The sequence below is a fragment of the Haemaphysalis longicornis genome, unplaced genomic scaffold (assembly GCF_048455015.1).
Source record: "Haemaphysalis longicornis isolate Haplotype H1 unplaced genomic scaffold, Haemaphysalis longicornis Haplotype H1 scaffold_3, whole genome shotgun sequence".
Classification (NCBI taxonomy): domain Eukaryota; kingdom Metazoa; phylum Arthropoda; class Arachnida; order Ixodida; family Ixodidae; genus Haemaphysalis; species Haemaphysalis longicornis.
In genome coordinates, this window is record NW_027526335.1 from 19,441,082 (window position 1) to 19,456,260 (window position 15,179).

Consider the following 15,179-nt stretch of genomic DNA (forward strand, 5'->3'; position numbering starts at 1 on the left):
AGTGCGGGCGAAAAAATGAAATGTAGGTACTTTTGCGACATGGTGTCATGCTACACCAGCAAAACCTCAAGTGGGTGCTGCGTGAGCCATCGGATGGTGCTAGCCGCTCCATTCGTCGTCGTCATCATCATCATCATCATGACTAATTTTGTTTTCAGCGATTCAAGAAGTTTTTGTAGCGGCTGGCTCTTTAAAGTAGTGCTAGTATTCGGTGAGTTAGTGCGTTTCGCCGGCTGATTTTTCTGTAAAAGTTCACAAAACAATGAGTGATCAGCTTAACGAGTTCGTTACATGAAGGTTAATCGTTGCAACACCTTTGCTACATAGAGGTGGCAAACACATGGGCTTCAATGGGGGTGAAAATGGGGAATTTCGTTAAATTCAGGAATGCGTTACATAGGGGTTCGTTACATCCAGGTTTAACTGTACTCTAAAAAGCTAGAAATACTGTCTTGTGAATTGTATCCATTCACCTTAAAGAAGCCAAACAGCTGTACCACATAGCATAGCACCATGCTAAGGACTCGAACTAGGCAGGAATTTACAGACAGATGTAAGAAGAGCCAATGCTTCCATGACTACACAGCTGCCGTCTAGTTGGGGGTAGGGTTCGATTACTGACACGACCTGCTAACTGTTCTTTGCTTTTTGCTTTCGTAACTTCTGCTTCCAAGGTCAGAGTGGTGGTTCACGCAATCCTCGGCAGGCTGCCCCTTTGTACCAACAACAAATCGTCAGCACGTTAATTCATGAAGAGAAAATTTAGAGCTTCAGTAACAGATTGCGATTTCTCCTGTTCAATGCGGCACTGTCTTTTCCAAATCAGCAGGTGAAATCACCCTTTTTCAGAGTATCATGTGGATGGAGACAGTATCACAGTCAGGAATTTCTTTCAGACGGGGATCAACTTTTCCCTGTCAGAGTGCCCACTCCCTGAAAATGAAGTAACAGCGAACAACGCCCTCCAGCACCTTTTGATGTGGCGGTGGAAGGTGGCTAGCTGAATGGATTTTAAGCTTAAAACAACATGGCCTGCACAACGGCTCAAGTTCTCTCTGATACAAATAAAGCACAAGTGCCTGCCCACCACATGCCCAGTGCCTCTGAACCCTGGAAGTACGAGTACATAGTTAAAGACCACCTTTCTCAGTGGCTGTAATATAAAGAGGCAGGGTACGCCTCTACGCAGCCCTGGTGAGAAAGGCGAGCATTAAGGTGACCCACTCACCCACTGGGCGAGTGACACGGTCTGCACATCCGAGCAGAGCACCTCCTCGTGGTTCCCGTAGTCGACGAACTTGACAACGCACGTGTTGCCGTTTGCCGAGACTTCGTGCACTATGGCCCGGTAAAACTGCAGGGAAGGAAAAAGGGCAGCACTTCAGAATACTTGTGGAGCGAGCAGGACCCAAACACCTCAAAAAAAGCTACGTACAGGTTGCATGTGCTAGGCATTCCTGCAGCTAAAGCAAAAGCCTCTGCATCAGCTATCATTGTTTGATAAGCTCCTGCACTGAAAGTTCAAAGCACGCAGACGACTGCCACTGGCCCACCAGTGCTCTATTTGGACGTAGGTAAGAAAAAAAAAAATCACACAAACTCCTCAGTAGTGGGGACTGTCGATTAATTGCTGAAGCCACTCTTCTATACACTGAGCCCTTTGAAGTAGGCTTCACTACTAAACGCGAAAGTTTTGCAAGGAAGACATTTCTCAGGTGCCGTATATGCCAGTTGAAGGCCTTAGAGCCTTCCATTATATACGTTCATAAGACAACCAACACCCGCTTCACTACTACGTACAATTGTTTTGCTGGGAAGACACTTTTAGGGGGCAGTGTAAGAGGCCTTGTACGAAAATATAAAGGCCATAGGAACTTGTACTAAACACTTCTACAAAGAACTATGTATCTCTATGAAGTGCAACACACCAAGTTTCTTTAGAGTCGGCTTCATTGCCGCACACAACTGCATTGCGGGAAGACATCTTTCTAGAGAAAGTATAGGACGCCTGATATCCGCATATAACGGCCAAAGGGATTTTTATTAAATGCCCCCTTCAGACCTCTTAGAACTCCATTGAGCGCTACATAGTGAGACTCTTACGTTGGCTTCAAAACAACACACACTTGCGTTGCTAAAAAGACATTATTTAGGAGCAATACACGTCCGTCATCCAAGTATGAAGGCCCTAACGCCTTCTTGTAACAGCCTTTTCGTATGCGAAAAAATTCTAAATGGGTTTCCTCATTGTTGAGTCCCCGTAGAAATACTTAGGCATGTAAAAATTCGGAATGCAAACAAATTTTATGACTTGAGCACCAATTCTACCGCAAGAAAAGAGAAATGTGTTCCTCATAATTTATCAGACACACTAAGGAGGATGAAAGAAAGCCTTGGTGACATGATGGGTAATACTAGCGAAATACGAGACATCCAGTGTACTGCGCACAACGCCACAGGGCGGCCATGTAAGCAGTAGCTACCAATGATGGTGCAAACGAGCTAACGTTGATAGCTTAGCGATTCCGGCTTACGACTGCCCACCCGCGCTCAATTACATCAAAGAAGCTTTCCTCCAGAAGGGTGCTTCGTGTATTTCGCTGACAGGGGGTTCTTTTTCGATACGGCATCATCCTTAACCTTATGAAGCAAACTAGTCTTCCACCTATGCTCACGTCTCTAAGCACGCATTAATTTCTTTTCGCGCCCTTCGGGTAAAAAACACTGCGTAACTAGCCAGCCACTGCGCTTCCAAGCAGATACCACATCGGCCCATGGGTTATCAGCAGCGGTCTAAGAATGCTGACTGCGCCCTGCTCCAAGCACAGCACTTCGCACGGACCGCTGGAATTCAGCTCTGGAATCTAGACGTCCGTACATAAGTGAACACAAATAGTACAGCCCCTTTGCAATACGACATCCACAGTGCACTACCGAATCCTTTGGACAGCAAGTAGATTCACAACTCGTACATGCATTTAGAACATACTACATGCGTGAACCAATATACGTCGCCAAGTTAGGGTTTAACCGCACTCTTCACGGTTTGATTTGATTTGTTTGACTGCAGGGTTTAACGCGCCGACGCAAGGCAGGCGATGAGGAGCGCCGTAGTGGAGGGCTCCGGATTATTTTTGACCACCTGGGTATCTTTAGCGTGCGCCGAAATTTCGTACACACGAACGTTTTTGCTTTTCGCCTCCATCAGAAAAGCGGCCGTCGCGGCCGAGAACCGAACCCGCGGCTTCGTGCTCAGCAGCACAACTCTTCACGGTTTGGGGACATGCAAAAAGCTAGGGCAGCTGAGAAAGATAGAATCCCGGGGTCTACTACGCCACAAACTCGCTCCCATGCTCGCAATCGCGTAAATCCAGGACTCCGTGTCACCATTGTGTACGTCTGCTCCGTGCGGTCAGTGGATCGGCATCATTACCGCCGCGACTGCGCAACCGCGCACGCATCGGTAGCGATCGCGCCGACACAGCAGACTACGCCGCTAAGAGCCGTAGCATGAGAAAGCACGCTCGAAAAAGGGGGCGTGTGTATACGCCCTCGCGACACGGCCGTGACCGGGTCGCGCACCGGCCGGTGAGACGGCGCCTCGGAGTTACTCTAACGGGGCCGAGCCGGCAGAGTCGAACACGTCCCCCTGACGAAACAGTGATCAGGAAAGAGAGACGCTGATCGGCAGAAGCACATCCGGGACGCGCCACCAAGGCCACGGCAGAGAAGGCGCAACGCGCGCGCTCACTCCGGGGTCGCGCAGTCATTGTCTGCCGGCGAACTCCCTAAGCCTAATGAGCAGCAACTCCAGGCAAGCGTAGCGGCGTTACTACTGGGACCCGACGCCGCGCAGACCTGTCGAGGCCCTTATCTACGCGGATGAGCGCCGAAACGGGGCATCTGGGCCCGTTTTCTTGCGCACCGCTCGCGCGGATTCGATTCTCCTATTACTCACGGAAGTTGCGCTTTTTTATCCCCCCTTTTATTTTTATTTGGGGGGGGGGGGGGGGGAGGCAGAACCACACAGCTGCTAACAGGCACGACACCACGGAAATGATGGCGCAATGAACATGCAGGCAGTCGCAAACTTGGTGGCTGTCAATGACGAGATCGGTGGCCCACGAATGCTGCCTAAAAAACAGAAAAGGAAGAAGAAAGGGGCACTGGAGCATAGCACTGTACTACAGAGCTTCGTTCGCAAACTCACAAAAATCGGCTATGTCAAGCCGCAGCGCTTAACGTCGTTTATGGAAACTGTTTCCTCACTGCCAAAAAAATATTGGTTGAACGGGCATTCGATAATGGAGCATACGGTCGCTACGCTAGCTTTTGCGAACCCTAGCTTTTGTTTAGGGTTCGCAAGAATGTTGAGGATGCTAAATTTGTAAGCAGTTTGGGTCTGTATGCCTGCTGAATGCGCAGTGATTTACACGGGATAGGTCTACAGACGCGTTCAAAACTATCACGTTGAGCTGTTTCATAGAAAAGCCGGCGGATTAAAAAACATAATCCCGTATAAATAGTATACGCAGCATTCGTTGGTTAGCCCAGCTACTCCTGACACGAACTAGCATTTTCATTTGCTTCACCTGTTTCTCGATACTGTCCATTTCATTTCCTCTACGGTGACATATATCACTTAAAATCTCGAAAAAAAAAATACGACTAGTAGTAACTACCGATGAATGGGTCGCGTTTGTTCCCCTCTCTTAAACTATTATTTCTGCATCTATAGTTTGTATACTTCACGCCTCACGCCATTACGTTAGTATTATCATTCCCATTAGACACACCAATTCCGCCCCCGCCCCCAATAAGCAACTTTCATATGATACCTCATTTGTATGTGACCTGTCAATTTAATTGAACTTTAGGTAATACTAAAGCAAGTCAAAACTGTTATACTTTCAGCAAATCAAGTGAATTCAACTCCCCTCTCTATTGTTTGATAACTCACTTGCATAAACCTCACCTCACGTTCATCTTACTCCCAAGCAATAGACTTTGCTTACAGAATTTTGGGGGTTCTACATGTCGAAGCTACACCTGCGTTAAGAGACGCGTCGTAGTAGAGGCCGCATTCCGGGGTTTTTAGTTTTTTCGCTCAACCAGAAAAACGGCCGCCGCGGCCGGGATCGAACCTACGTCTTTGGGCTCAACGAAACGTTCTGGCGACTGAACCACCGCGGATGGTCCGGCTAGACCGTTCAGCAAGGCGGAACGACCCCCCCCTCCCCCCCCCCCCCTTCCCCTTCCTCGTTTGTTCAGGAATGCTACGGCCTAAAGAAATTTAGCTTGCCGAACGTTTGCTTGAAGCAGCAGCCAAGCCCGCAATAATTCGTCAGCCGCCAATGCACATACAGGGCCTGAGAGTCGGAGTTAGCTCAAGCCTGTGCCGTCGCCCGCACCGCCAGGCAAGGTGCGGGCGACGGGCCCCCCTCTCTAAACGAGCGCCGCAATCTCGCATGCACAACAAGGGCCAAATGCCACCACAGCCCACAGCGCGCAGAAAACAATGACCCTCGCCTCCAATGCGCCGACCGCCTCCAGACACCATCATCGTGAGGCACGCCGCATACGCAGCGCCGCCTCAAAGCAGGTTTTCCCAAGGACACAGCAGGACGAGCGCCTGGCCAGCGCACGCCAGAGGGCGGACGCAGTGAGAATGCGAAAATCGAATCGCTAAGCACGACGCGTGTTTGATACAGTTTAGAAGAACCCCTGAAAACGAGTGTTTTCCACGGAGGGAAGACGTCACCGACAGTACAAATCAATGAAAACGGGGAAACCACCGAGAAACTGCGCGCACAGATAGAGAAAGGGGTGCTGCTTAAAAAAAAAAAAAAAAAAAGAAACATGCGAGATAAGAATAAAAAAGGTCCATGAAAGACGTGAACTGAACAGCTATAAGAAGAGAGGGGGAGAGAGACCTCCTCCAGACTCGACAAAGCGGCATGCACCGCCATGAGTACCGGCCTACCAGAACCCCTAATTGCACAAGCGCTTTTGAAGAAAGCATTTGACGCATTCGTACCGCTGAGTTCTTAACCACCCCTCCCCTAGTAAATGAAGTCCCGGAACTCTACAGTATTGTTCATAATGATTTTTCGCTCAGAAGTTGTCATTACGGAATCCATGGTCCCCAAACGCCCGTTCGGCTTCGCGCTGCCACGCACAGTGCAACAGCCGTGTTCCCTCCAACACATTACGACCCGCGCTGCACCTTCTTTCATCACACGCTGTTTGTTTACGGCGTGGTTGGCACCGCAAGGGTGCCTAGCCTTTTCCTTCATGCAAGCATATCGCTGCATGCCACGGCGGTCTTGTCTCCGTTCACTCGTGGTCGTTAGGGCGACTTGTCGCTTCACCTTGAGGAAAAGTAGAGGCTGCAGACTGACAAAGAAATGGCACACGTACACAACAGCGCACCGCATGCGCGCGTCTTTTTTCTTTTTTTCCTGCTTCCTTTGTTTTTTTTCTTCGCGACAAGCCAACAAGCGTCAAAAGTTACACCTGCTGCTTATTACAGAGAAGCTTAGGCACGAAGACAGATAAGCAACAAAATACACAATGCAAACTTCACACTCTGACGTCATCGGAAAACGGATTAGGTGTTTCATGATTACTCCTCTTAACACAAGGGCAAGCGCTGTTCGATGGTCTACTACAGCGCGACTCTGTAGCGGATCGATACGAAAGCAATCAGAAAGGAGTCGAGTGAAAACGTTCCCACTTACACCTAACCTCGCTTTGAATAAAACACGGCCAATGCTTTTAAAGGCGTGCTTAAAAAGAGGCAGGAAAGGCCGGAAACGACGCGCCGCTGATTTCGATCGGCGTCCCATTGCAAGATGCGACGAAGATGCGCGTAAGCTCAGTGGCGGCCGTCAGTGAACGGCACCTCTTATTTTTACCCCCCACCCTCCGCGCAACAGCCGATGGCTGGTTGCGGCATCTGGGGACGACCAACGGAGGCGTCGTTTTGCGCGCCCGAGGTAACGCCACTTCTTCGAAGGAGCGTGTTGCATTCCATGGAAGCACGCCCAATACAAATCGTGAGCTGAAATCTCGGCGCATGTAATAGCAGCCGATTACCATGTGCACCGGAAGAAGGCAGTCGAGCAGTCGAGATTGGAGTTTACAATTCCGGGGCAGTCCGAACAGTGGCAATAAACAAACCAGTGAAGCAGGTGCGTGGCAATGACGCGACAGCCTGAAGGCGCACCCACGGTCCGCTCACGAATGTTGCTCCTTCAGCTCAGCAATAAGCACGTCTTACAGAAGCATCCTCCGCGTCTTCAAACAGCATCGACAAACGCAACTTTCCAGAAAAAAAAGAAAAAAAAAAAGGCTGTACAGCGAGGGCGGGGGACAGAGGCAAGGCCAAATTCCGCTATTAGCAGCCGGCTCGCTACCACTTTTCAAGAACAACCTGACGACAAGGAAATCGAAGACAGCAAGGGGAGAGAGATTCGCGGTTTCATGCGGTGCCGTTATCGCGGCTATTATTTAGAAGGCCAGTTGAGGCCATTTAAAGCGCGACCATATGCGGTGCCCTAAAGCGTTTCTGTTCCACCAGAAAACCCTTCGCAATGACGCCAATGGAACATGCGACCTCGATCTCGGCAGCCCAACCAACTCAGCCACCACGGTGGCGGGACAAGGACGAAGGAAGTGCACAGAAGGGCAGCAGTCAAACTTGCAGGGGAAAAAAAGGCAAGGGCATATATATATATATATATATATATATATATATATATATATATATATATATATATATATATATATATATATATATATATATATATATATATATATATATATATATATTGGTAGACCGTTATTCTGGAGGTCGTGGGTTCGGATCCCACCCGGCGGGCATTTTTTCACCACTTTCTGACTAAAAAAATTTTTCATCTGTTTCTATTTCTGATTCGCTACATGCATAGCGAGGGCCTCTGTTCTGGCAGTCTTGGTGCCAAAGGTTTAAGAGGGTTCAACGCTGGTCGACCACTCTCGACATGTCGTAGACATTCGTGTCACGGCCGGGGGGTTAAAAAGAAGGTCCCCTTCACCCCGAGTAGTCCGAGTGACGCTGGCTACCACCCCCAAGTGCAGGAAACAAAAAATACCTTAACATACATACAGGAGAAAGCCCAGCCAATAGCGTAGTGGTCATCGCACCAGACCGGTATTCTGGAGGTCGCGGGTTCAGATCCCACCCGGCTCGCATTTTTTCACCACTTTCTTTGACTCAAAAAATTATTCATCTGTTTCTATTACCAACCACAACCTCCCCTTTGCTTTCCGAGGTTTTCTTGACTGCCAACCCTTATTTTCTATATATATATATATATATATATATATATATATATATATATATATATATATATATAAACAAATCTGCAACCATAATTTTTTTAAAGAATACACGTTTTTTTTTTTCATCTTGTCAGATTGGCAAGCAATGTGCGTAAACAAGACGAGAACAGTGAAGGGAAGGACCGCCTTGCGTGCGAGCAGCGCGTAGCGCGAGTTTCCCAATCGATCAATTAGAACGACCAGCGTGTGTGCAGCGAGCACAACACTCGTGAAACCTGGGTTTTCTTTTTGTACATTTTGCTTCTATATAAGATGTACAACGACAGCGGGGAACCGAAAGGGGGAAAAAATATAAGCGGTTTTATCTAGCTCGCTGCTCACGTCTCCACAACAACGTACGGGGAAAGACCGGCGAACTGAGGACAGAAAGGAGGAACGCAGAGCGCCGGAGTTATCTAACCATTCCATCTGAAGTTAGCGTTGCTCCAGGATAAGTCAGCAATCAAGAAATTTACTGCTGAGTAGCGCCTACAGTTTCATTATTTCTCGCGAGAAATTTGGCCTGCTTCCACCTGTTGTTGCTCTTTGAAATGATCTAAGAGTTGAAATAAAAGAGAAACTGTCAGGAGAAATCTAGAAAAGGTTTCTAGGGGCCAGGCCCGTAATCGTAATCGTCGTTCGTCTCATATAGTCATGGTTCCAAAGCACCGGGACACTCGTTTACACCTCGCGCTAGAACGCTTCCTGCTTCAAAGACTCGAGACTTTTACCGCAAAGCTGTTCACCTCTAAGCCCCAACGGTTTCATCTCCGTGGGCAAAAACGCCAAGGCGCCAAGAATACACTTATACACTGCATGTTTCGCCCCTTCCCAGGTTTCACGTTAGTGTAGATGGCCCGGAATTTTTTCGTTGGCAATTGAGCTGTACACTTCTTTTTACTAGCGCGTTTTATTTGTCGTATATTTAATATGGAGAGTCGTCGTAGAAGATAATTTGCTGTTACATGCCGCCATCAATACCAGCAGATTCTTCGATTTTATATTTATTATGCAACTTCCGCATAACGCTGAATAATATTCTGATACATTTTGTTCATTTCTACCACGCAATTTTGGCTGCTTTGAATACTAGCGTAAGAATTCCGCTCACAATTTACCAATTATGAGACTCACTTCAGTATAACTGCTTTAGCAAAAACTACTTTTTCACGAGTGAAAAAATTAGTAATTTCGCAAAAAACACTTTTTACGTGTAACGGGATGTAACAGGCACTTGGATACACTGACGAGGTACTCACTCCGTCGGTCTTCCTGTTTACGCCACTTACGTTTGCGGAGAAGTTACCAATATCCAACATTAGGTGTGGAACCTCCCAAGGCCGGTCTTCCGCTAAACTCGAATTTCATTCCACATTTTATTCCGCATTTTAAACAGTCGCAAACACCTACAAAATTCTGAGGACCTTACTAGGCATGGCTCGGCAGCGAGATCAAATGTTGCCTCTGGCCGACAGAGCCATAATTATCGTTTTTAAAATACTATTTAAGTTTGATTTGCTCATATAAAAGTACGACTAATAAAAAGCTTTTTGTCCGAAATTTTTAAAAGCTTTACGAAATCCCAACAGGAAAACTAAAATGTTGTCTCTGTGGGTGCCTTCGACACCAGGATCTACAAGTAGGCATGTTGCAAACGCGGGTTCGATTCTCGGCCGCGGCGGCCGCTTTTCTGACGGAGGCGAAAAGCAAAAACGCCCGTGTCTTCGAGATTTCGGCGCACGTTAAAGATCCGCAGGTGGTTAAAATTAATCCGGCCCTCCACTACAACGCACTTCATCGCCTACGTAGCGTCGGCGCGTTAAACCAATCAATCAATCAATCAATCAATCAATCAATCAATCAATGCCTGTTGCAAACCACGCTAAGTAACGACGGAGCGCTTCCAGCCGCTAATGGCGGCGAGCCATAACGGTACGCGATTGAAACGACAGATTTTCCCCTACATTGTGGCTGTACCATCGATGACGACGGGGTGCGCGGGATCTGTCATGGCCACTTGTAAATAAAGATCGTTTATAATTTTTGACCATGGTTCGTGTCCTGCCGCGCGCGTAACAATATTAGAATTGAAAGCCTATGGTTCGCACCACGGTCCCGCTGAGTGTTCCAGTTCACACTCCCACGATAGCCGAACGGGCTAGTCCCGCGTTCTGTTTTAGTCCTCAGTTCTTTCCGCAGCCGCGGGAGCGGAGAGAATTTCGACTGCGTGACTACGGCATCGCGGATGCCGCAAAGCGCTAGTACGGTTATCGACGCTGTAAGCCATTAAGCATTTCAGCGCACATCTGTCTCGCTCTTCCGCCGCAAGCACTTGGCCAATGCTTCCACGCTCTATCACTGGGACCGAAGGACCCCTCGAAACAAGGACCGTAGTCACGTGCGTGCTACCCGCCCTGCAGTTGGCGTCACTTTTAAGAGCGAATGCTCTTTATAAGCGACCCCAAACCATCCACCGCCGGCGTCGGCGGCGGCGGCGGCGGCGTCGGCGGCGTCCGCAGCGCTCTTTAAAGAAGAAACAGCATCCGGCGCCAGGTTTCGATCCGAGGACTTTGCGGGCCGCAGCCCGACGCTCTACCGAATAAGCCACGGAAGCGACGCTGATATTGTCAGTAACGCGCCTTATATCTTTAACGCATTCAAACTACGTCGTCAGCGGCGTGCGTTGGCGACTCAGCGGCGTTATAGCGGCTTGATAACCATGGTGTACACGTGATACTACAAACCCGATGGAAGAGATGGAAGAGAAGGCGGCGAGGCGGTGGGCTGCGGGGGCCGAGCGCAAGCGCCGCAAGCGGGCCGACAACCGTGCATTCGCACTTTCACATTCTCCCCCTCGGGGAAATGCGGGGGAATTTTTTTCCTCTGCTACAGAACTCTGCTCGCACGCAGTCAAAGAAGAATGCGCGGGAGAGGGGGGAATTCAAGCACGACGGTAAGGAACGGACGAAGGAGAGAGGCGAAGGCGCATATTCAAGGCTCCGCATATGCGCTGCGCGCACGAAGGCTGGAGCGAGAAATGGGCGCTGCGGGAAGACGCTGCAATGACGGCGCAACGTGTCGCCACACCCCTCGTCGTTGCACAATTACCAGCATCCCCGTCGCGCCTTCATATGACACAACGGCAACGGCAAAGAAAGAGAAGCAGCACGCGCCTAACCCCCGCTCGGCATGACGAAGATGTCAAAATTTCGTTTAAGATCAGCAGAGTTCAACCGATTTCTTAAGAGACTCTGCTCGCACTTTTTTTTTCCTGCGCACGCATGAAACAGCTGAAAACGGCGACGACCAAGTGGCTTTTGTTGCAAAGGTCTATGCAATGAAAACGATAGGCCAGTATCGATCGCCGGAGGCTCTCCTTTATATCTGGTTCAATCCGATGCGCTTGATGCGAAAATACCTTGCACAACTTAACACCGCGGACAGCTTCGCAGAAAACTTGGAAAGCTGCCTGAAAAGACGTTCATCTTTTATTGTGTGTATTTGCTAACTCCTGTGTAAGAGCCTGTATAGAGCTAACAGAATAAATAAATAAAATTCAAAGCAAGAAGGCAAACCGCATGACGCGAGAGTATTAAATGAAAGACGTGTCCGGAAGTAAAGCAACGTGGCTCAACCGGCCCTGTACGACAGATACCACACAGGAAGGATAAAGGAACGCTGACGGGTACGCATGCACGATGCGACGCGGGCGCTTCCCCGTCGGAAACAGGCGCCCCGCAGCACATCCGAGCCACCTATGCATGCGCGTGTGGCAACCGTTGGCGCGCCAGACGCGCTCCGCAATTCGCGCGCTCCTAGACACACACGCCCGCAACGCAAGGCAAAACGAAACACAGGCAGCGGGGGCGACGAAGCACAAAAGGGCAGCCTCGGAGCATTTTGCAGTTGCCGCCGTCGGCTGATGAGACGAGCGGCGATGCGACTCCCGCGAGCTTACCCTGGGCAACAAATGCCTGTCGTTAACCGCACAAAAAGAAGCGCTTTCTCTTCTTTTTTCGTTTGTTCGGGCGTGCGGCAGCAGAGGACAGAAACCGCCGACCATTGTCTTCTGCTGAACTTTCCGCACGTGCGCTCGTGGCAGCTAACCAAACGTCGCCCTTTTCAACCTGAATGCAGATCCTAAAGCTTGTAGGGCTGAAACGGGTCCGCAGTAAACGCGTTTTTCTTTATAGCGAAGCTTCAATGTCCTCAACTGATCCCGTTGTATGCCAATACGCCCTACAGGAAAGCCAACTTTCTCTGACGATGATGATGAATGCTCGTGGGTGAAGTGAAAGATAAAAAAAAAACGCTTTCCATCGCCAGAATCGAACCTGGGTCCCTCCCGGCGTCTATCCGATTGCTCCATTTCGAGATAGTCGAAGCGAACGCCAAGCAGCAGGTGCCGATTCGCACCGAACACCCCAAACCCAAACGTTATGCCTATACAGAGTGCACGCCAGAGAGTGGCTGTGGGTGTTCTAGAAAAGTAGTGCGCACCTCCAGAGTAGCACACACTCGATGTGTCGGAACGGCCAGCCAGAGAATCGATCACGAGAAAGCTTCGCGTTCAACCATCGTCGTCGTTAGACGGAGGTGTGCATCATTTTTAATCAATTCGTCGGGCAGATTACGCAGCAGATTACTGCCAGCGACTGTGATTTAAACACAAACCAGTAACGTGATCGGCACGCCGATATCTACAGGCGTGCCCACAAATCCAGACAATGTTGCCGTCGGCAGTATTCGCGAGGAGCGCAGCTCTTGAGCAAGAAGAGATTCGTTGGGGGGGGCGAAAGCCAAAAAGCGCCAGTCATGCGTGCCGGCCGAAGAACACAGAGGAGCCGAGGCGCTGCCGGAGCCGTTCGCAAACGGAATCGCAAGGTGACAGGAAGCCGGAGAAAGGGAGCGTTGACACACTGCACACTGCCACGGCACCCCCGCGCGTCGCCCATGAATGGTTCAACGCCCCCGCAGCCGTGCGAACGAACGGCAAGCCTACCGGCCGAAAATTCCGCTCTCCAACAGCACAGGACTTGCATGCCCACTCGCAGAAAAGGTATGCACGCGCACGCCTGCAGGAACGCGCAGAGGAGTACGCCGTCAGGCGCCCGGTATATATGTAAGAACCGATGTCGAGGTGCGTGTCACAATCTCGCATAGAAAAAATATTTACGGGCTGCTCTGAAGGAGGCCGAAGCAAGAAAGGCAGAGGTGGTGCCCGCCGCCGACGCTCGTCGTTACACGCGCCAGTGCTCTTCGGTGGGAAGGAGGAGGCTGCGCGGCTGCATGGACGATCGCAGATACGCAAGCAGGCAAAGCTGCCGCGGTTCTGCCTCCTTTACGATGCTAACGACTGCGACGACGCATTCCGGAACCAAGTCCCTGCCGACTGGCGTCGCCGATAAGATGAGCGGGCGCGACTGGCCGCTTGGCTAACCACAGTTTCCTCGCATTCCGCAGCACGTGACGCGAAAAGACAGCATGTACAGAGGTGGGCCAACCTTGATGTAAGGTATTCTTTTTCGCCTCCCGCAGTGTTAAAGAAATTGACGCAGCTTGCGATAGTGGTGCAAGGCTGGAGAAACAGCAGAGCTGGGGGTCGACTTCGCTTCTCCCCACACTGGCAGCGCATCCCCGGAGAGAGGGAGCAGCCGGACCCCAGCAATTTTCCCTTTCGTCGTCGTTTTGCGACGGCACAGCCGCGTAGGGTAAAACGCTCTCGTAGAACGTCTTCGTGTCGGCAGACCTCCACTTCGTCAGCTGACCCGGTGGCCGTCCCCACTCGTGGATTGTGAAGGAATGGCTTTACAGATTCGTCGTCGTCGTCTTCGGCGTGGCGGACCCGTTACACGACGAAGACGACGAAGGCGGGAGCTCCTCACGTGGCGTAAGCACACGCGCAAGCCTGGACGACGCCGGGCGGTCGCCGCAGGTCACGCACGCGCTCACGTGCGCTCGGAGTTTTTTGTCTCCGCCGGGCGGACTTGCGCCTCCACAAACAGCTCTGGTGTCAAAAAAAAAAAAAGGGGGGGGCTACGTAGTCGGCGTCCACGTGTGTTAATACCGACGCCACACTTGGCGGATAATGATAAACGGTGAGAAATAAGGCTCCAACGTTTCACAGCGGCCCGTTGCGCAACCGCTTGTTCTCTGTCCCCCGATTTGGCCTCGCCCTCCGCCTGTGAGTCATCCATATCCATCTGCTCCCTCCCATCCCGCCACACTTATTTTACCGTGCCCTAGATAAGCTTCTGTCCTGCTTGCCCTTAAAAAGCACAATGAAGAGGAACTGTTTCGACTCTTGCTTGTGGCAACACTGTGCGGTTAAGGGGGACGCGCCTGATCACATTCCCGTGTGACTTACTAATTCACGACCCACGGGCTTAAAAAGCATGTGTACAGATACGAATTTTTTTACAGATACATGAAAGTGTTCTCAACGGCCTAGTTAGCTTCGTTTAGAAATATGTACATAATTTATTTTCTGCAATGAAAAGTAAACAAGAAACACATTTTGGTTTATGCAGCTTTCACTATATGGCGCTACCTGTCCAGCAAGTGAGAGTTTTCTTCATTTCAGTAAACGAGTGACATATTTCCAAAATAAGTAAGTTAGGCCACTTAGAGCATATTCATGGTACGGCAAAACTTTTCCTACTGGCGCACGACGGTTTTTAAGCCCGTGGGTCGTGAAGTAGCAAGTCCCATAGGAGTGTGAACAAGCGAGTCCCCCTTAAACACATGCCTTCAACGTCAGTCCGGAGCCTCGCGCAGTTTAGGCACAAAGCCCGGAAGAAGACGAGAAAAGGTAC

General features: G+C 50.1%; 1 protein-coding gene across 2 annotated transcripts in view; it reads right to left on the reverse strand.

Moving 5' to 3' along the window:
• Positions 1 to 15,179, reverse strand: part of LOC144174083 (tudor domain-containing protein 3-like) — a 117,538-nt gene that overhangs the window by 3,981 nt on the left and 98,378 nt on the right. For both annotated transcript variants that reach the window (XM_077702527.1, XM_077702526.1), the window contains exon 12: positions 1,229 to 1,354. In XM_077702527.1, coding sequence (XP_077558653.1) covers positions 1,229 to 1,354 — 126 coding nt within the window. The remainder of the gene's footprint in view (positions 1 to 1,228; positions 1,355 to 15,179) is intronic.